The sequence below is a fragment of the Glycine soja genome, chromosome 1, assembly GCF_004193775.1.
Source record: "Glycine soja cultivar W05 chromosome 1, ASM419377v2, whole genome shotgun sequence".
In the NCBI taxonomy this organism is placed as follows: domain Eukaryota; kingdom Viridiplantae; phylum Streptophyta; class Magnoliopsida; order Fabales; family Fabaceae; genus Glycine; species Glycine soja.
This window is the reverse complement of record NC_041002.1, coordinates 24,435,691-24,458,857: the sequence shown is the minus strand read 5'-3', so window position 1 is coordinate 24,458,857 and position 23,167 is coordinate 24,435,691. Positions and strand designations below refer to the sequence as shown.

Sequence of the window (23,167 nt, the reverse complement as noted above, 5' to 3'; positions counted from 1 at the left end):
AAAGTCAAAAATCTACAGTGCTATTAAAATGGATCTCAATGGAAAAGTCATTACAAATGACGATAATGAAGAGATCCCTGACGCTGTTAATACCCTCATTTTTACAATAGCCAAACATTTTATTGGTGACCCATCACTTTGGAAAGATAGGTCAGCAGAATTACTATCCAACCTTAAGTGTGGGACTTTAGTAGCAGACTTTAGATGGTATAGAGACACCTTCCTAACTAGAGTTTACACTAGAGAGGATAGCCAACATTCTTTCTGGAAAGAGAAATTTCTATCTGGTCTTCCAAGATCATTAGGAGATAAGGTTGGAGACAAAATTTGTAGCCAATCCACTAATGAAGATATTCCATATGATAGCGTGAGTTATGGACAACTTATTTCTTATATCCAAAAGGTGGCCCTAAAAATTTGTTAGGATGACAAAATCCAGAGGCAATTGGCCAAGGAAAAAGCCCAAAATAAGAGAGACTTAGGATCTTTCTGTGAACAATTTGGGTTATCGGCCTGTCCAAAGCAAAAGAAAAAACAAAACCCCAAAACAAAGTTTCAAAAGAAATATGCCCCTAAAAGAAGATTTTCAAGTAAAAAATAATCAGACAAACCTCAACCAATAAAGAAATCAATGTTCCAAAACCCAAAACCCAAAACCAAAGTAGTTTGCTATAATTGTGGAAAACAAGGCCACATAAGCAAATATTGTAGATTAAAAAAGAAACTAAGAAACCTTAGCTTAGATCCATCCATAGAGGAGTAGATTATTAATCTGGTCATTGAAACCTCAGAAGAAGAAACTGGGGAAGTATCCTTAGAGGAAAATCTCAACCAAATCCAGCAGGATGATTAGACATCATCCTCGGAAGAAGAAGATACCCAAGAAATTAACACTTTGACAAAAGAGTAGGATCTTTTGTTTGAAGCAATAAATTCCCTACCAAACCCTTAGGAAAATAAGGTTTTCTTGAATAAACTTAAAAAATCTTTGGAAAACAAAGCTAAATCAAAAGATTTTATTACCAACAACAAATTTGATGTTAGTAATATCATCAAAATATTAGAAAACACTTATGTCAAACCAACCACTATCCAAGATCTCCAAACAAAGATTAACAACCTTAAATAAGAAATTAAAGAACTCAAACAACAACAAGAAATTCATCAGATCATTCTTTCTCATTTCGAAGAACATAGTGATTCGGATAATGAGGTCAAAGGAGAAGAAGATGAATGTTAAGATGATGAAATTTTCATGGGATTGATCAACAAGATTAAAATCCAGAAGTTTTATATTAATATTAGAATTATTATCAATGATTTTGTTCTAGATACAATGACCCTATTTGATACAGGGGCTGACTTAAACTGCATTCTGGAAGAACTAATTCCTACGAAATTCTTTGAGAAAACCTCAAAGAAATTGAGCACAGCAAGTGGGTCAAAATTAAAAATCAATTATAAACTATCCAGTGCAATCATAGAAAATCAGGGTCTTAGGATTGAAACCAATTTTCTTTTGGTAAAAAACCTTAAGAATGAAGTTATCCTAGGAACACCATTCATCAAATCTCTATTCCCTCTCCAGATATCCAAGAGAGGAATAACCACTTGGCACTTGGGAAGGAAAATCACCTTCGATTTCTCCACTAAACCAATTACAAGGAACATAAACCTCATAGAAAAGAAGATTAGCCAAATCAACTTTTTGAAAGATGAAGTTTCCTTTAGTAATATTCAAATCCAATTAGAGAAACCCCAAATAAAAGAGAAAATTCAGTTCTTGCTAAAACACATCCAAGCAACAATTTGTTCCGATCTACCACATGCATTTTGGAATCAGAAAAAGCACATAGTTGATCTCCCTTATGAGAAAGACTTTAGGGAAAAACAAATTCCCACAAAATTCAGACTAATCCAAATGAATGAAGAACTTCTTCAATGTTGTCAAAAGGAAATCAAGGATCTCCTTGATAAAGGATTAATTAGGAAGAGCAAAAGTCTTTGGTCTTGTGTTGCTTTCTATGTCAACAAGCAAGCGGAACTAGAATGAGGAACACCTCATCTGGTCATAAATTACAAACCTTTGAACCAGGCCTTACAATGGATTAGGTATCGTATTCCAAACAAGAAGGATTTACTCAATAGGTTAAACTCTGCAAAAATATTTTCAAAATTCGACATGAAGTCAGGATATTGGCAGATCCAGATAAAGGAAACTGATAGGTACAAGACTGCCTTCACAGTTCCCTTTGGGCAATATGAATGGAATGTTATGCCATTCGGTCTGAAGAATGCCCCTTCAGAATTCCAAAAAATCATGAATGATATCTTTAATCCATATTCAAAATTTTCCATTGTTTATATTGATGATGTCTTAATTTTCTCTCAAACCATTGACCAACATTTTAAACACCTGCATACCTTCATTAATATCATCAAACAAAATGGTCTTGTAGTTTCTCAAACCAAAATCAATCTTTTCCAAACAAAGATTCGATTCCTTGGTCATAATATTCACCAGGGAACAATTATACCAATAGACAGGTCAATTGAGTTTGCCAACAAATTCCCAAACCAAATCTTAGATAAAACCCAGTTACAAAGATTTTTAGGGTGTCTAAATTATTTTGGTGAATTTGTACCATACTTGAACAATATTGTTAAACAACTACATGATAGGTTAAGAAAAAATCCTCCTCTTTGGTCTGATATTCACACCCAAGCTGTAAAGGATATTAAGCTCAAAGTTCAATCCATAAAATGTTTGTATCTCCCAATTCCGCAGGCATTCAAAATTGTTGAAAGAGATGCATCTAACATAGGTTATGGTGGTATCCTCAAACAAAGAGTCAATACCCAAGAAAATGTCATTGCATATACATTAAAGCATTGGAATTTTGCACAACAAAAATATTCAATTGTTAAAAAAAGAAGTTTTAGCAATTGTTTTGTGTATTTCAAAATTTCAATCTGATTTGTTAAATCAAAAGTTTCTTATCAGGGTTGATTGTAAATCAACTAAAGAAATTTTACAAAAGGATGTAAAAGATGTTGCCTCAAAACAAATTTTTGCAAGATAGCAAGCAATTTTAAGTGTTTTTTATTTCAAAATAGATTATCTCAAGGGCACTTCAAACTCTCTACCTTCAAATTTTTGTGGTCGACAAGGGTGTTTCCCTCGCTCCTACGTATCCTCAATTGCGATGAGGAAATCAGACCTACGTAGTTCTTTCAGAACTAAATGTTGGTTAAGTTGTTTTTATCTTTTTTCACAAGATATATTTTAACCGAACGAAATTCGTTTAAGGCATTGGACCTTTAAACAATCTTTTGATTTTTTTTGAAAAAGAGAGAAACGTTAAGGTGTTGGACCATTAACGATTTCTTGGTTTTGAAAGGAGAGAAACGTTAAGGCATTGGGCCATTAATGATCTCTTGGTTTTTGAAAGGAGAGAAACGTTAAGGCGTTGGACCATTAACGATCTCTTGAGGGTGGTCGACAAAAGTGGGGCTTTTGCTCCTACGTATCCTCAATTGCGATGAGGAAATCAGACCTACGTAGTTCTTGCAAAAGCGGTAAAGTTATGTGTTGATTTTATGCTTTTGAACGGTCCATGTTAACCGATAAAAGTAAAGAGGATCGTTTAAGACGTTGGACCTTAAAATGATTTTGAGTGACTTTTGCAAACAAAGCTTGATTTGTGAGTTGATTTTAGCCTTAGTTTCACTTTGGTTGTTAGCCAATTCATTCAAGGAAACTTTCAAAGAAAAACGTCCGATTGATTTTTTTGATTATTTTATTCAAAGATATTTTGATTATTATATTATTATTTTTTTTCAAAATATTTTGATTATTTTATTATTATTTTGCCTTTTTTGATTTAACCGAGGTTACAATGTGAACAATCGGTTAGATTTTGCTTTAACAGTGATTAGACGACATTACAACACAAATGATCGGTTGAAATTCATTTTATCATTTATTAGGCGAGATAATGGCTTAAACGATTGGTTAAAGCTCGTTAAAAACGGAAGAGAAGTAAATCGAAAGTGAACGAAATGAAGATGAAAGCCAACAAAACATGAAATGAATTGAAAGTCTCGGATTCGAAAACTTACCGGTTGAAGAACAAAGAACGCACGAAGAACGAACGAAGAACGGCGGAAAATCTTCACGAAATTGCTCACGGAAACATCTTAGAAGCGTTACAGAAGCACCTCAGCTTGGACTTTCTTCACGGAAACACATTTTTTCACCCAAAACAGCTGAAATGCATAATATAGGGGTCAGGGGCCCTTTGGAACAACCCCCCCGTGGCCTATTTATAGAAAAAACGGGGAGGAGGTTGTCGCCCAGCACGCCAAGGCAAGCTAGGTTGCTTCCTCCTTAAGCAACCCAGCTTCCAAAATGTTCTGGAAGGGCCTAGATTCAAAAATTTGAAAATTTCTATTTACACCCCCAACTTGATAAGTTCACCCCCCTTTTTCGTAATTTACGGAACAGTTACGGAAGCCTTACGGAAGCATATCGGACTTGATTTTCTTCTTTTTTATCTTCCTTCTCACCCATCGTAAGTGAAATATGCTTATTTAGGGTTACTGGAATTTTACGGAAGCCCTAGAGGCATATCGGACTTGATTTTCTTCTTTTTTCTCTTCCTTCTCACCCATCTTAAGTAAAATATGCTTATTTAGGGTTACGGGAATTTTACGGATTCCATGGAGATGGGTGTTAAGCCTTCCGAAGTGATCAACAACGGTCCCCAGATGAAATTACGGATTCCATGGCGATGGGTGTTACACCCCCACTTTGCTAAATACACTCCCACTTTCGTGTTCTTGGCCGATTTCTCTCTGAAACATCCTGGAACTTTACGGATTCCACGGTGATGGATGTTAAACATTTTGAAGTGGTCAAACGAAAGTCGCATGCCGACAAACAATGGTCCCCAGACGAAATTAGGGTATGACACTATCTTACTTGTGAATTCTTACAGAAAAATTGTCATGCCGCCTAAGGCATCTGGTGCCTCCTTACAAGGAGGAAGAAGTAACAGGAAAGATTTCAAATTGGCTCTACCAGAGCCATCCCCAAAAAGGGTTTTACCCTCCAAAATCGGGTCATCAACCCAAGCTGGGTCATCTACCCAGAAATCAAAACAGCAAGATGGGTCATTTACCTAACTTGTTGAAATTAAATCTGAGTCATCCACTCAGGATCTTTCAAAAATCCAAACCTCCAAATAGACCAAGGCCAACTATGCCTTTCCAATCGAAACACTTTTGGCCCTTCAAGAAATTGGCCTAACCAAACTTCCTAAGAAAACATGGGCAGACATAGCCTCTGAATTGGATGATGAATCTGAAATTGATTTGAAACCCTAAACCAAAAAACCAAAGATTCAAAAGTTATCTGCAATATTCCAAAAGAGAAATAGATAATAACCCCAACGGCTACACCAACCCCAAAATCTTTTAACAACTATATTTGCAACAAAAAAATTTCAACTGTTTTGCAGATGGAGCCAGAGTATTAGGACACGAATCCCTTCAAAGCCACAACTAAGGCGTTTCCTCCCGAATTCCATTTCAAACCAAAAGCAAACAATAAAACAAGAACATTTTATGAGTTCATTTTAATAGATTCAAACTCAATATCTATTAAACATTTCAAAGACCCAAATGATCCTCTTTTAAATACTCATTCCACAATCCAAATTTTAAAGGTTTTACAACCTAGACATTTTGGATCCAATCTAAATGAATACAAAAAAAATTTGTACCCTTTGATCCAATCAGTTATACCTATTGGGGTTACATGGATGCCTGGACCAAAGTTTTTTGGCATTAAAACAACAAATACAATCACTCGTGGTTAATCTACTTCAAGACTAACATGATATAATATTTTCCAAATTGGTTCCTTCAGTGGTGGGACATTTTTGGACCAATCCCAGAGATTTTTCCCGAGCAAGTTCAACATGGACTTGCACAGTTCAATAAGCTTTTTAACTCTGAAGAATCACGAATTCCACCAGACTTAAATTTTTTTCCAATTTTGCTCTTTCCTAGATATTTTCCTAGCAATACAGGTACAACAAAACAGAAAACAACAAGCAACTTCCATCCTTGCAGAGACATGCCTTTGTTAAGTGGTGGAATCAATTTGACACAACAAAAGCAGAACCAGACAAGGTCAAAATCTGGTTTAAAGCTTACTCAGAGTTCCTTAAACCGCTGATCAAGAGATTTCAATGTTTCTTAATCAGAAATCCAAGCTAGCTACTTTCCTAGCAGGATCCAAATCAAAGGATCATCTGACCAAGAACTTAAAAGAAGTTCTTCAACTACTTCAAAACCAAGAAGAATGAGAGTCTTCGTCAAAGAAAGAAGATGTTAAGTCAACAAGCTCTTCAGATGTTTTTTACCAAAACGAAGATGACTGTTTTGGTATTAATTTAGGAAAAGATTAAATTTTAATTGTAAACCTTCTCTGTAGAAATAGTTTTGGTTAAACTAACCTGAACTATAGCTACAGTAATTTTCAGTTCTATAAAAGGAGTCCTCGACTACATTGTGAAGCACCCTTTTACATAGATAGTTTAGAGAGAAGTTAGAGAGGGAACTTTGAGAAACAATATTTGTAAACTTTTCTTTCTTTTCAAATAAACTTGCATTTTTCTTCATTTTTCCCCTTTTTCCTCCTTACTGATCCAGTGTGGACTACCGTCGTTTCAATTTTCTTTGTTTCAATTTTCTTTTATGATTTTGTTTCAGATTTATGCTTTAATTACTATTATTTTTCTGCAATTCCATAACTTGCATACATATTGTTCTTCTTTTGTGTTTCCTACTTCTTTTCCGCTCGTTCGATCATTCAAATATAATAAGTCATTTATATATATATATATATATATATATATATATATATATATATATATATATATGACTTATTATATGAGAATGATCATCTTATGTGAAAATGAGAATAGTTAATCTCAACCATTAGATTAAAATGAAAGGCCAATACTAAAATATTCTCAATTCAAATTAAAAAATAATTTAACTATAAAATTATTATAAGATTTATCAAACAAAAAATCAAATATCTTAAAGATTTAATCTACATCAAGATCGTTATCACCGACGATCATGGTGTTGGTGGATGCGACAATGGTGGTTGTGCAGTAACAACGACAACAATCATGTTGGTGGTGGTAGTGATTGATGATCATAGTGGTGGTTGTGGTGAAGGTCATGACAATTATAGTGGAAACAATATGACTGTGATGGTGGTCATGGTGATGATAGGTTTGCGGTGATCACAGTGTTGGTAGTTGCAATGATGGTGGTGGCAATAGTAATGACAACAACAATCATGTTGGTGGTCGTGACAGTTGACAATCATGGTGATGTTTGCGATCGAGACCATGATAGTTGTGATTGGAACTGTGATGAAAGTGGTGGTGGTTAAGGTGATGATAGGTTTAAGATATTTTAGGATGTCATAAATTAATCTTTAAGATATTTGATTTTCTGTTTGATAAATCTTATAGAATTTTATGGTTAAATGATATATTAATTTGAATTTAAAATTTTTTAATCTTGAGTTGACCTTTCATTTTAATTCAACGGTTAAGATTAGTCATTATGATTCTCATATAAGATAGTCATTCTCATATAACAAGTCCTCTCTCTCTTTCTATATATGTGTGTGTGTGTGTGTGCAAATCACAATTGTGGGTTTCACGAAACATACACATAGACATTTAAAAAAGAAACTGGGAATATTATAAATCGAATAAACATTTTGAAAAAAATGGTAAAATATTAGGCATAAAAATAACAAGGTTTGTTTTCAATATTTTGTTTCTAATTGATCGAGACAATATTGATTTGGAGTTGCAATATCTCATTTGACAATATATTTAATTAAAGGATTAAATAACCTTTTGGTCTTAATATGGTGTTTTTTTTTAAGTTTTAATCCTTTAAAGATTTTTTTTGTTTTAGTTCTCGAAAGCAAATAATAGAGTTAATTGACGACATAATAGTGATGTTGATAATTCATTAGCTTGTCATGTAATCATGAGTATAACAACACAATTGCACTTTTTTCTGGTAAACTATGAATATCTTATCAACTAGTTTGACATCATCAACTATTTTGAGCATATAATGATTTAAGAACATAATTTACTAAAAAAAATTACATATAATTGTTTGATGAGACTTATTGATTGATGATATGAAAGTCAATGGACTTCCAACATCACTATTGAATCACCATTTAATCCTATTACTCATAGTTATGAAACCTGGTTCAGCCGGGACCCGGTGGCCAGGATGGCTCGGCCAAACCCAACCAGTTTTGTGGAAACCCGGTGACCCGATTTGTTTTTAAAAACTTAGACTGGGTTGTGCACGTTAAAAAAAAATAATGAGTGTAGAAAGTTTATCTGCACTTTTTGTTTATTGGAAAAATAGGCTTCTGGCTCATTTTGTTTATTGAAAACTGAACTTGTGTTTTAATTTAGATAGTTGCTATTTACACTCTCTTTATTACTAATACACTTCACTTGTATTATCAAATTTAATACTTCAATTTTTATTTTGGATTTTGGAGTATGAAATTATGGATGGACTTTTCTTAATCAAATAATGTTATTATATACTTATATATGATATATACATAAATAATTTTAAATTTTTTAATATAGACCGGATCAAATCAGACTAATTACTGACCCATAGGTTGGACCACTGACCCACTACCTCGACCGAGCCAATGACCATACCGGGTTTCACAACTATGTTATTACTTGACCGCAAGGATTAAAATAAAATAAAAATCTTTGAATGACTAAAATCAAAACAAATGTTTTTAAAAGACTTAAATAAAAAAAATTATATTTTATAGGCACCAAAAGATTATGCAAGCCTTAATAAAAAATACACTATTTTCCTCACTGTTAATTAATCATGAATTATTAGTAAAAAATAATTGAATTTGTGATAAATAGTTTACAAGCTTTACATATATCATCTAATTAGTTAATGAAGTGAAAAAAAATACTTCCTTTGAACTAATAAGCAAAAATAATGAATCACATTCATCAAGAAAATTAGTTAACATAATTTAATATTGATAATCTCAATAAAAAAATCATTTTCTAAAATACCCTTTAGAACAAAAAAGGAGAAAGTTGTTGAAAATAAAACTTTAATTAAATGAAGGGTATTTTAGAGATATATCATCAAATATAGAAGAGTTAGTTTAAAGTTGCTTATATTTTAATCCATCACATGTTTTTTTTTTATTTTTTTATATTTCAATCCAGATAAAGTAACTATTTAAAATTGGCTAAATGAACTATTTAGTCCTTTATTTTATTTTTTTGGTTTAGTTTGAACTTTTATTTATTTTAAAAGTTCAATTTATTCTTTTATCTTATTTTTTTTGTTCATTTTTAGTCCTTTATATTTTTAAAAAAATTATTTAGTCTTTTATCTTATTTTTTTAGTTCTATTTGATCTTTTATCTTATTTTTTTTTTCAATTTGATTATTCAATCTATTTAAAATTAACGTCATTAATTATCTAAAAATGATTTTTTTGTTTAGTAAGTTTTCTCCCCTTTTCCTCCACTTCATTCTTAACATAACAAATTTTATTCTTAAATGATTAATGAGTCTTAAATGAATCGAAGGATTAAACTAAACAAGCAAAATAAGTGACCAAAATATAAAATAATTGACTAAATTAAATTTTTTAATAAATAAAGGATTAAACTGAAAAAAAAGATAAAAAAATCAAATAGATAATTTCATCTTTAAAATTTGTCAATTATATGAAATTATTATAGTCTACGAATCTAGGCTTTGGAAGGCTTTACAAGTTGATTTTAAAAATTGTTTCTAATTGATAGACTCTGTCTTGATTTGAAATTGTTTTGGCTGGCCTATGAAGGCTTTGATCTCTACTTTCTGATTTCAACAACTAGCATAAGACACTTTTTTTTTATTGTTAATATTATTTTACTTTTAAAAGTAAGTAATTGATAAATTGAATCATACAACTAATAAACATAAGTGTGGGAGCATAGATCCCTGATTTACGATGTCTCGTTCTCGATCGGGAACTTTCATCCATACACTCTTAAAAGGAAACAAAAGAAAAGCTAGTAGATTCGATGCCTTGTTAATTGGTGGTTGGTTCACAAAGAAGAATAAAGGATCCATTCCTTCTTTGTTAATTTAAGTTGGATTGTTCGCAACGTATATGGTTCTTGTGCTTTGTTAATTTCATATAGCTATCTTTCTAATTTTACCCATGAACTCATTGCTAGACCATTTATAGGGGCTGTCCTTGATCAAATGTGGTTTGCTGAGGAAAGGAAAAATGAAAGAAAAATATTTCTTTTGTTATTTTTCACACGCATCTGATTATTTGAGGTTCTCAGGTTCTCAATTCACTTCCCCTAATTAAGATGAAGTTTCGTGCGTCAAAGTTTGATCTGTATATTTTTGTGAGTAACTAGCTTACATTTTATGATTGTTGCAACTCCCATATATGTATTCATTTTCATCTATTCCAAGCTAATTTTCATCAATTGAAATATTATGGTTGTCCTTTTTATGTATCATTAGTTTATTCGCTTACTTGTTAGAGAAGAATGAGCGAGTAGTTCATTTATGAAGGGACATGAATTTGTAATTTAATGTCCACTATCATTATTCCTTCATTTATTCCACAAATATTTTCATTTAATATATTGTATAAATATTAAGTTATTAAATATATTTAATTTAGGCAAACATAATTACATTTAAGTATATTATTATTTTACTCACCAAAGACTTAAATTAGCTGACAAGATATTATTTAAACGTAATTAATGATATTAAATTTTAGCCCAATGTGTTTTTTTATTAATAATTCTATTTAACTTTATGGTTCTTGTTTTATTATTTTTATTTGTATGAATTGAACTTAGAAACACATTAGATATTAACACATTATTTAATCAATTGAACTCTCTTAGTATTGCTTTATTTTACTTGAATCAAATAGGGTGGGTCAAACAAGAAAATTACAACTTTACTTAATTTATATTTTTATTTCACTTCATACGTAATGGAGTATATAGAGATACAAAATATTAAAGATAAAATTTTAAAATTAAATATTATATTTTTCTAAGCAACAAATAATTTAAGATAAATTAAAACTCTTAAAAGATTTATTACTTTTTCTTAAAAAAAGATTTATTACTTTTAAATGAAAGCTATATTATTTTAACAAACTATTTACATTGATTTTAGTGCACTGTAAAGTTAAATAATTTACAATAATTGGTTTAGTCAATCCTCATTATTCAAATCCAAAGTTACCTCAGACGGTGAGAAACATGATAAACTGAGAATCATTCTATAAAAAAAAAATTTAAAATGTTATTTTTAAAATGGAAGAAACTGGCCAAATGGTAAAAGTCTAGTGTAATCGGGCGAAATCTCCGGAAATGAATTGAAATTTAGAACTTTTTTTTTTTTTTACCAAATTATATGATTTCGTAAAATTATATACCAAATTAATGTAGTTTAAAAATTACTTACATAGGTGATTTTGATGTTTAATATTAATTGTAATTATAATCGATATATATAAGTAATGTTTTACCCCAGTTAAAAAGATGTCAAAATCACCTACCTCTTAAATATAATTTTCAAACTACACTAGTTTGATATATAATTTTATCAAACTATTGGTAAAAAAAGTTGAAATTTAAAATATCAAGATTTAGCTGTGTTTTGTTAAAAAAAATGAATAGGATAGGACTAGAATTTAATAAGATTTAATTTATACATTATAATAAAGATTGTATGTTCATGTTAGATGTAATAAAAGATGCCTGAAGTTTTGAAGGGTTACATTTGTCCTCTCCTAATGTTCATAAAATACTGGTTCATTGTAATATATGAAATATGTATTTATATATTCACAAAAAATTATAAAATATGTATTTTGTTCCTTCGAAAAACTTATAAGCAACGTCGAATTTTCTGTCATCACTCATCAGTGACTAATAAAATAACTTTTGGAAATCCCTTTTACGTTTTAAAAAAACTTAAATATGATTTTAATTTCTCAAAAATAGGGTTATTTTAATTTTAATTAGTCATTTAATTCTTGAAAAAGTAATTTTTATTTAATTTTTAAATTTTTATAAATTATAGAAAATAGTTTTTTACTTTTTTTTTTCAAAAGAAATCAGGTTTAAGTAAAAATTTTAACGACAGTATAAAGCATATAAGAGAATCTTTGCTCTAGTATAAAATAATTTCTGGTGTTTCTTTAAGTTTGTTTGACGGATAAATTTTTTAATCTTAAAAATAAAATATGGAAATATTATTTTTGAGTATATTATTAAAATGAGTTTGATTAACTATTAAAAATATTTGAAAATATTTTTTATATGTTCAGAAATAATTAAAATATATGTTTGTTTAACATGCTTTTTTTCTAAATATATATAATAATTATTGAAATATCCTCATGATTAAAGTTTGTTTAAAAAAATACAAATGTGTCCAAAGTATATACAAATGTAACAACCCAAAGTTCCAAAAAACAATGCCAAAGAAAATCACTATAACCTGTTACAGTGTCATAATTATTTTATCCATGATTATATTTTATCCGAAAAACCTACGTGAAGGGAGCATTAAGAGGGTAGTATGGTAGGGGATAATAAGGAGACCCTATTGTATTTTTACTCATCAAGAGTAATTTATGAGTCAGAAATAAATATTTTCTACTTCCTCCATCTTAAAGTTGAGATTATTGACTCTAACAATAAAATATATTTAAATTTAATTATTTCATTACTTCTTAATAAAAAGCGGCGTAAATGTTTCCCCTCCCCTCTAATATTTCTGAGATAAAACAATTTATCCATAAAACAAACCCACCACAATATTAGTAATAGACTTTGCAAGATTATATGGACTCGGTTGGGTCAACATAGGCGTTACTTCTCACTACCGAGTCCCGAGTCCCGAGTCCCGAGTCCATGCTTGTTTCCTGGAGGGATCTTTTACCCAATTTCAGTTTTTGCATAATTTTTTAGTTATTTGCCAAAACTGTTAAGAAAGATAATTTAAGCTTTAAAGCAGAGATAGCTTTAAATTCGGGTATAAAGGGTTAGAAATAAGAACTCAGTTGAGTCAATTAATTAGTTAAATAAAGCAATTAAAACTTATTTAATTAGCTCATAGTATTTTATTCTTTTATTAAAATTCTCATTAAAATATTTTCAGTTCATTAATTTAGCATTTAAAAAATATTTGTATATCATAAAATAAGTAAAAATATAATAAATTCTGCAAATAAACTTCAGTGTAATTAAAATTTTTAAAATAAATTACATAAACTCGACAATTTTGTAAAATTGCGTGAACTTTCCTTACTTTTTTAACATTTACATTGAACTCGCTTTAAGGAAGTCTGAAGTCTGATGTGATGTTTTTTAAACAATTAAAAGGATATTAGTGTATATTTTTAAATAACTAAGTGGATCAATATAGTGTATAAATGAATATCAATGTATATTTTTAAATAATCGAGAGGATTAATATTGGAGTAGATAAAGACCGTGAGTGTTTATGCAAATTTAATGAAACTTGAGGGGTGTTAAGTGTAATTTATTTTAATTTTTAATATAGAATTAATATTTACTAAATAATAAAAACATACAAATTATTATTATTTCTATCTCTTTTTATTTAAAGTTAACATTTTTTGTTATTGCATAAACACTCAAACCATGATACCTCTGCACCAACTTTGACATGAACAGCCTGCCTTAAACTTTAATCATTAACAAGAAATTAAATGTTTTTCTTTTCTTTTTGTGAAGCCCTTAGTCAACATGGGTAATGATGAAATGTTAGTTCCCTTTCACTCACCAGCAAAATGTTTCCATCACTGGTCAATTCCAAAAATTAAACATTTTAGAGAGAGGTACTTAGCTTCAGGGAAAAATTCACATTTCAATTTGAAAATATATCATCCATTAGGACAATCACATTACACCTTTATACTATCCTCTAATTCCCCAATAGACCAATTTAGTTACCCCACTAAAAAGTTAAGAAGTTTCAGGCTGGCCCCTAACCGCACCAAAGAGTGATTAAATGATATTCCTTCATAAAAATAATGATTCCCTATGTTATCTTTTATTAAAAGTATTCCATAAAAAAAGTATATATTACTCTATAAGTTTCTAAGATGTAGGTGGTCAGGATTTGAACTAGGTACACACAAAAACGTTACCATAAGTTAGTGATGATAACTGGGAAGACTTGATGTCAGTGGGTTTACCTTATTAACACACTAGTCTACAATGATTTCTTTTGTCAACCAAAACTGTTTTTGCATTAACTCAGTTTTCATTTGTAGTCATGGTCCTATTGACTATTGACTAATTAGCAACAAAAACTAGTGCACAAGTGGCAAGCATGTAGGTGCTGATATGTTCATCATAAATACATGAAACTTTGAAACGGTTTATATGCATCAACCGCTTCATATAAAAGTTGATGCACATTTCATTTTTCATCTTAACTGCAAAACTCAAGGGAAATCCTCTTTCTCTTCTTCTCTGATTTTATAAGTGAATTAAAATGGTCTCAGATTCTTGCCCCCCTCTTAAGGTAATGGTTTTGTTCTGTTATCAATGTGGTCTAGTCAATATTTCTAGTCTAAACTAAACTCTTTGTTACGTCAGATATTTTTCTTATTCTTGTTGCATGTTCTGCACTAGTAGGAACCTGAATCAGATAAAAAATGGGAGGAAAAGGGTCCCCCTCGCAATGCCAAATGGTGGTACTCAACTTTTCACGCTGTGACAGCCATGATTGGTGCAGGTGTTCTCAGCCTTCCCTATGCCATGGCATATCTAGGATGGTAAAGTACAACTCTGCCTTTAAGTCTTTAACATATCACAAAAAGGTCTCAACTTTAACACAATATTTGTTTTAACCATGGTAAAAGAGTCTCAGACTCCTTGCTAGGACTTTAATATTCTTACAAGTTATAATTTTTTGTGTTCATTATGAGACTAATTCTATATTTAAGAATTAGTCATACTTAAAAAATTTTCGTCATTCTTCAAGGATATATTATTTGAAAATGAAACTCAAATTCTCTCCCACAAACTTAATAATATATGTTGTATATTTTGATTAAATATTTCAAAAAAGTTAAATATCCTTTTAATCAATTTATCACCTATTTTAATGTGTATTAAATTCATATTTTAATTAAAATTATTACCTATTTTAATTGCATTAATTAACAATTATTTTTTTAATTACAAAAAATATTTATATTGAACAAGGTGTAGAGGATCAGTAAGCACATATCTTTTCTTCATCCTTTCATCTTTAATTGCATTGAGTTCCTGAGTTTTTCTCACAGAAGAACCTGTTAGCTCTGTTGCCCCGATAATTGGGAAGAGCCTGTTATATTCCAAGGGACTTACGCATCATGTGGATATGTCCTTGAGAACAGTGTGATTTCACACGTCTCAGGCTTAATCTATTGAGACCATACATGTTTATGTAGATGCGGTTTGCAGATGATCAGTTCGTGATTGATAATTGATCGCGATTTTGAACGTCAAGGACAACAATATATGTAGCTGAAAGTTAACTTACTTTGTTTTACTTATCTTTGCAGGGTGCCAGGGACCTTGATTTTGTTGATGTCTTGGTGCCTGACTTTAAATTCAATGTGGCAAATGATCCAACTCCATGAGTGTGTCCCGGGAACCAGGTTTGATCGTTACATTGATCTTGGAAGACATGCTTTTGGACCAAAGCTAGGGCCATGGATTGTGCTGCCCCAGCAACTGATTGTCCAAGTTGGGTGTGATATTGTTTACATGGTCACTGGTGGGAAGTGCCTGAAGAAGTTCATGGAGATTGCATGCACCAATTGCACACAAATCAAACAGTCCTATTGGATTCTCATTTTTGGTGGCATCCATTTCTTTCTTTCCCAGCTTCCCAATTTCAATTCTGTTGCCGGGGTTTCTCTAGCAGCTGCTGTGATGTCACTGAGGTACTACTTGTTCCCCACATTTCTAGGGGAATTTCCATAGTGGTCCCAAAATATTAGGAACCATGAGTAATTTTAAATCAAGACGATTCATTTTGTATTATAAAGTATGTTTCTTTTTAATTAATATGAAATGGATGGTTTTGATGCAAGGATCATTTTTGGTCCTTATGAATTTTTGGACCATTGGAAAAGCCACTCATGTGACTTTTCTAGAGCACTGACTATTAAACATGATTAATATTATTTAACATTTACCAGTTTTGAGTGCTTGCAGAGCTGGCTTGACATTTTGCATCCATATAAAGAATATTCCTAGGAAAAATATTGTTTCGATTCTTCACAGAATATGTTATCCATGTGAAAACTGAAAAGCTGTCCCCTGATGCTCAGAATTTGATAGGAGGACTAAATTTTTTGTAGAATGGTATCTACAAATTTACCCTTTTGGTTATGTTTGTGAACAAGCAAAGCCATATGGCTTTTTAAACTTTGCAGAGTCGGTTGATAAAACTATGCATTTAGAGAAAGATCTTTGCTAGAACATGGTTGAATTAATTAAAATAAAATATATTAAATAATCTTTTCTCACTCATAGTATTTCTGTAAATCCAGTGGCTTCTAATTAGGTTGTAATTTATGCAATCTACAATGCTTAACATAGTTTGATCATGCTGCTGATATTACAAATTTTCAAATTATATTAAAAATTATATATACTAGTTAAAAAATGTGCCACCACTTACCTGACATAACACAGTATCTTCTGTTCTTTTCTTTACCATTTTGGGATAAATGCAATAAGAACATATAAAGTACAAAAAAAAAAAAAGTTAATGTGATTTATTGCTTTTAGTTTAAATAACACTACCTTACTCTGATGGTACTTTTTCATTGCAGCTATTCAACTATATCCTGGGTGGCTTGTTTGGCTAGAGGTCGTGTTGAGAATGTTAGCTATGCATACAAGAAAACCACTTCTACTGACTTAATGTTCAGAATTTTCAATGCACTTGGTCAAATTTCATTTGCATTTGCTGGCCATGCAGTGGCCCTTGAAATTCAGGCCACAATTCCATCAACCCCTGAGAAGCCCTCAAAGATACCAATGTGGAAAGGTGCTATTGGTGCCTATGTCATCAATGCTATATGCTATTTCCCAGTTGCACTTGTAGGATATTGGGCCTTTGGAAGAGATGTTGAGGATAATGTGCTTATGGAATTTGAAAGACCTGCATGGCTTATTGCCTCAGCTAACTTGATGGTGTTCATTCATGTTGTTGGTAGCTACCAGGTACCAACACAACACAAGGATATGCTATTCCTACCCAAATTAAACTACTCTAGTATCTGACTGGCCTTATTAATGTGGAAAAATTGGATTCCAGGTTTATGCTATGCCTGTTTTTGACTTGATTGAGAGCATGATGGTCAAAAGATTTAAGTTCCCTCCAGGAGTAGCACTTAGACTTGTTGCTAGATCTGCTTATGTAGGTGAGATTTTCAAAACCATCTATTTTTTTGGTTTAAAGCCATAAGTATTTTCCGTTAAAGGCAAACTTGCTCAATGGCAATCCTGTTCGAGTCAGATAAGATCATTATAGGTGATATCTCTATCTTTGAGTATTTAATTCAACTCCTCACACGGAACTCGAATTCGAGATTGTTGGTTAAATTGAAACAATCTCTAGGTAGTTAATCAAACACTCAGCTGTTTTCATAACCATCTATGCTGTCACTGCAAAGCTATTTTCTTCCCCGTAGTTATTATTTGTACGAAAATTCATGAAGTAACCAGAGATTGTTAAAATGTTACAGCTTTTACATTATTCGTTGGGGTCACATTCCCTTTCTTTGGTGATCTGCTTGGGTTCTTTGGTGGATTTGGTTTTGCTCCTACTTCATACTTTGTAAGGCTCTCTTACAATATCAATATCCTCATGCTTGTGTTAAACTACAAATTTACAAGAGTTAATTCAGAACAGAGGATTAATAATTTGGTTTATCGATTGTTCAGCTTCCTAGTATAATGTGGCTGATAATCAAGAAGCCAAAAAGATTCAGCACCAACTGGTTCATCAATTGGGTAATGATTAATTTACTTTAACATTTTTTTCTTGGAGTTGTTTCCTCTTGGCATTGACCCTCAATTTTGTGTTTCTTCTCAGATTTCAATATACATTGGAGTGTGCATTATGTTGGCATCTACAATTGGTGGCTTAAGGAATATTGCCACTGATGCTTCTACTTATAAGTTTTACACCTAAACTATTTTATATTATTGCAAAAATATGTAGCATGAGCAATTAATCTAGTTAATTAGACTGGAGTTGGTGAATGTCTAGTTGATAATGTCCTTTGTTCCTATAAGCAACTAGCCTTTTAGTCTTCTTTCTCTCCTTTTATTTTATCTTAGTGAGATGTTAATTTATTAATAGAACAAATAGTTTTAATTGGCTTCATAGTGGTTTATAATTTACATTATCTTAAGCAAGTGGTGAAGAGGTTTAATTTTCATATATGTGGATAGAAAAACATATGTTAAGAAAAGTATACTCACTAGATTTCAATATATTGAGAAATTAGTTATTACCTTTTAACTTAGGGATGATAATGGGTAGGGTTTGGGTAGGGTGTCCCCACATCCGTATTTAAAAATATTACTCGTACCGAGTCTCATATTTGCACGGGTAGCAATTTTGATCCCATTACCATACCTATTTGGTACCTATATATTCATACCCGCATCCACCATCCACACTTTACTTATGCATAAGGTTAATAATAATAAGTCAATAAAAAATTAATTAAAACAATTGCTAGTAAAAATTCATTCTTAAATAATTCAAACATAACATTAAAAATAAACAAGCATAATATTGATTCGTCCATACTTAAGTCATAAATAAACAAAATTACAAAGATAATCATTTAACATAGCGATTGTTAAAGTTAATGTTCTAATTGCTTAACAAAAATCATTATTAAAGGTTTAATGTTTTCCACTTTCTGCTAATGATATTATTAGAGATTAGAGACTTAGAGTATTAGTCATAAAAAAATAATTATTTTTCAGGACAAATTATATATATATATGCAGTGTCAGGAGATAGGATACTATAGTACCTATATCCACACCCATATTCACGGAAATTTGCGGGTATATATATGTCTCGTACCTAGCCCTAATATTGTTGGTAATTACCCATCCCGCTTATACACGTTGTCTCCCTACTACTTCTAACCAAAAAATTATCTAGTTTAAGCCTTACAACAACAAAATACCTCGAGTTTACTAAAAACAATTTACAATGCCTTTTTACTTTTTATTCAAAGGGAAAAGATGAAGAGTCAAACTTCGATATAAAAGAATTTGTAATAATCAAAGTACAATGCTCAATCAATTAAACTAAAATTTACATTATTTGGACCAAGCAAAATTTATTTATGTTATACTTTTTAAGTTTAATGGTGATGCATTGATAATGTAATATAATTTGACAATGTTATTCAATCACATATAATCGTTTTCATAATTTTTAAAATAATTTTATAAAAGTCAACAAACTTATCATAAACAATAGGTAAATTGTGATTGAATGTCATTATGAAAAGTCGGTATATAATATTTTTTTTCTCTTAGTTTGTCCCATTAGTGACGAAGATAATACAAGTAAAATTATCAAAAGTAGCTGTGTGTATAGAAGTACATATCAATTAAATTAAAGCATGTTCCCGAGATGTTTTTATTACGGATAAAAATTTATTTTGATCCATGAAACTGTGAGATGGTTATAAATTGGCTTAGAAAAATAATTTAATAACAAATTGATTACTAAACTTTCCAACTTAATGTTAAATTGGTTTTTGAACATTATAACTTAATGATAAAACTAAATGATCTCACAAATTTAATGACAGAATCAATCTGTTGCACTTTGTGCACATTTAGAAATTAAATTTAAATTTTTTGTCTTTCAAGAACCAATTTGTCATTAGCTAACTTTCAAGGACTAAAATAGGTATTTATCCTTTTATTTAAGTGATCACAACTTTTGAAGCTTTGAAGACGTTCTTTTGACATTTTTGTAAAGAAAAAATCTTACAACATTTGTTTTAGGTTAAAATATGTTTTAGGTCCCGAATAAATTACAAATTTTATGTTTGTTTCCTGATTTTTTTTGTATTAAGTCCCTAGTAAAATAAAAAAATTTATATTTTTTTGTCCTTGACACTTTTTTTAGTCTCCGATAAATTAGTGAATTTTGTGTTTCTTTCCTAATATTTTTTTTTTGTTATTAGTCCCTTGAAAAAGACCAATAACAAAATAAAAAAAATTAGGGAGCAAACATAAAATTGTTTTTTTTATTATCAAGGACTAAAATAAAGTGTAAATGATCAAAACAAAATTGTTGTTTTATTATCAACGAAAAGAAAATTTTTATTAGAAAGTAAATATAGAATTTAAGTATTTACTAGAGATCGAAAACAAATTTTAGATTTTATTTTATTGGTGAAAACTTATCACTAAATAAATTAACTCTTGCCATTGTGTTCTTCTATGATAACGCCTCAACCGACAATTCATTTAGTCAATATTTTCAATTTTCAACCGACTTCTATTTCTTTTTATTTTAATGGTGAGAATATTTACGATGAACTGTTTCATTGAAAGAAGATAGAACAAATATTGTGTTCGAACTTTTTTGACAAAATTGTGTTTACTTTTTCTAAACTTTCCAATTCATTAGGAAAAAAGACCATGATTAATTAGGAATTCGGTTGGGAGATAAATAAAACCTGACAAAAAATTATTTCCACTAAGGATTGAACCCGAATACTACTCGAACGATTTAACCTTAATTTTACTATATTAACCACTTGTGTCCAATCACTTGGTTAGAAAGTATTTGAAAAAAATGTTAGACGTATGTAAAAATAATAAATAAATTATTAAGCGGTTAGTCAATTTCATTTTTGGTGCCTCAATGGAAAATAGAGACGTGTAAAGCATATATACTCTCACTAACACATTTTCTTTTATTAGTTTATTTATATATATATATATATATATATATATATATATATAATTATATAATCAGAAAAAATTAAAAATTCATTAAATAAAATGTAAAATTTACAAATTTTTGTAATTTTAAATTAATTTTAGTTAATAAAATTAAAATAATGTATTAGTAACATTTGTATGAAAACTATTATAGCTCACAAAAATTAAATAATATACAATATGTGATCTCAAAAAGTATCAAAATAGGTAATGCAAACTATGTGAACTTTGATGAAATAGTATAATATAAAGCCTAAGAGAGAGTAAAATATACTAAGCAGAAAGATACATAGGTGACAAAATATACCCTAGACTACCTATATCAAAATACATCAAAAAGGAAAAACTAGAGCTCAAACCAGTTACCCATATACAACATCCTCCCATAAACAGTGTGAATGTATGTATACATGATTTTGATGATGTTAAAGAAGAATCTAACAAGGCTGCTTCAAATGATAAGCATTTGCTTCAAGAATAATTCAAGATTGCTTCAACAAACAAAGCCTTGTTTCAAGATTCACTAAAGACCAAGCCTTGTCTTAAAACAAAGTGCTTTCAAGACATGTAAGGCTCTGGTAATCGATTACCAGGAAGTGTAATCGATTACCAGAAGACAAGGTTGAGAAATAGCTGTTGAAAAATGTTTTGAATTTGAATTTTCAACATGTAATCGATTACCAGCAACGGAACTTTGGAAATTCAAATTCAAAAGTCATAACAATTCAAATTATAACTGTGTAATCGATTACACAAACATTGTAATCGATTACCAGTGGAAAGCTTTTAGAAAATCTGCCAACAGTCACATCTTTTCATTAGATTTGTGAATGACCATCAAAGGCCTATAAATAGGTGACTTGGGCACGAATTTTATGAGAGAGTTTTGATTGATCAAAATGTTTTATCCTCTCAAAAGATTAAGAGAGTTTTGCTTGGCAAAAATGTCTTATCCTCTCAAAAGACAATGAGAGAGATTCCAAAAGAACTTCGTTTTCAAATGCTCTCTCAAAAGAAATCCTTGACCAAACACTTGCAAAATCTATAAGGATTCTTACATGATCTTCATTGTAATATTCTTCTCTTGAAGAGAAAATTCTTCTTCCATTCTTCTTATTCAATGAGATTGGTTAAGAGACTGTAAGTCTCTTGTTGTAAAACATCTGAACACAAGGGATGGGTTGTCCCTGTGTGGTTCAGACTTTGTAAAGGATTTTACAAAGATAGTGGAAATCTCAAGTGGGTTGCTTGAGTACTAGACGTAGGCACGGGAAGTGGCTGAACCAGTATAAAATTGTGTTTGCATTCTCTCTTCCCTTATCTTATTTATTTTGTTGCAATCAATTGTGTCTTGCATGTTTAAAGAACATTGTTAAATTGATTGTTGTTGCTTCTTCTGCATTCTAAGCCTATCCCTCTTGAGATTATTGAGGCCACAAGGTCCAACAAACAGTACACCCCAAACCTCGAGATAATCCTAAGAAGAACCCTCAAATGGATCCTCTTCGGGTTCTTCCTCAAGATCTTAGGATCATCCTTCATGTCTTCTACAAAGTCCTTTGGTAGGTCCTCCTCAATATCCTCGTCCTTTAGTGCATCTCACAAAGATATGAGAGACATCATCTCTATGTACTTGGAGCCGTTCATTCCATAATCTCGAAAGAAACTCCCTTGTGACAACAGATATGTTGAAGGAGGTGTCTTTGTATGTCGGTGGTAGCCCAAAGCTCTATCTTGATAAAGCATCATCAACAAACTCAAATATATTGGGCACAAGAAAGGTTCATACTCTATCTTTATCGTTTGCGAACCCAAAGTGCACCCATCCCATGAAGATGTAATGTCTCTAGTAAACATTGTGGGACCATCTGTTAACAGTGTCAACCAAATGCATATCCAAGGTGTGCTCCTCTCATCCATCAACCTTTAAAAATGATAAAATGTGTGGGTGAGTGATTGAGCATTTGTATTTTA

At 30.8% G+C, this 23,167-nt stretch overlaps 1 protein-coding gene across 1 annotated transcript; it reads left to right on the top strand.

Moving 5' to 3' along the window:
• Nucleotides 1-14,288: 14,288 nt before the first annotated feature.
• Nucleotides 14,289-18,587, top strand: LOC114413586 (lysine histidine transporter-like 6). Its single transcript, XM_028378061.1, has 8 exons — nt 14,289-14,717; nt 14,831-14,970; nt 15,745-16,128; nt 17,026-17,419; nt 17,514-17,619; nt 17,944-18,035; nt 18,143-18,211; nt 18,294-18,587. The coding sequence occupies exons 1-8, from the start codon at nt 14,688-14,690 to the stop codon at nt 18,390-18,392; spliced, it is 1,314 nt and encodes a 437-aa protein (XP_028233862.1). The 5' UTR covers nt 14,289-14,687; the 3' UTR covers nt 18,393-18,587.
• Nucleotides 18,588-23,167: the final 4,580 nt, after the last annotated feature.

Bases quoted from the DNA above. Each gene is read 5' to 3' on its own strand.
- LOC114413586 (XM_028378061.1), top strand. From the start codon at position 14,688: ATGGTCTCAGATTCTTGCCCCCCTCTTAAG. The intron at 17,420-17,513 runs GTACCAACACAA...ATTGGATTCCAG, and splicing joins ATGTTGTTGGTAGCTACCAG to GTTTATGCTATGCCTGTTTT. The intron at 18,036-18,142 runs GTAAGGCTCTCT...TCGATTGTTCAG, and splicing joins TTGCTCCTACTTCATACTTT to CTTCCTAGTATAATGTGGCT.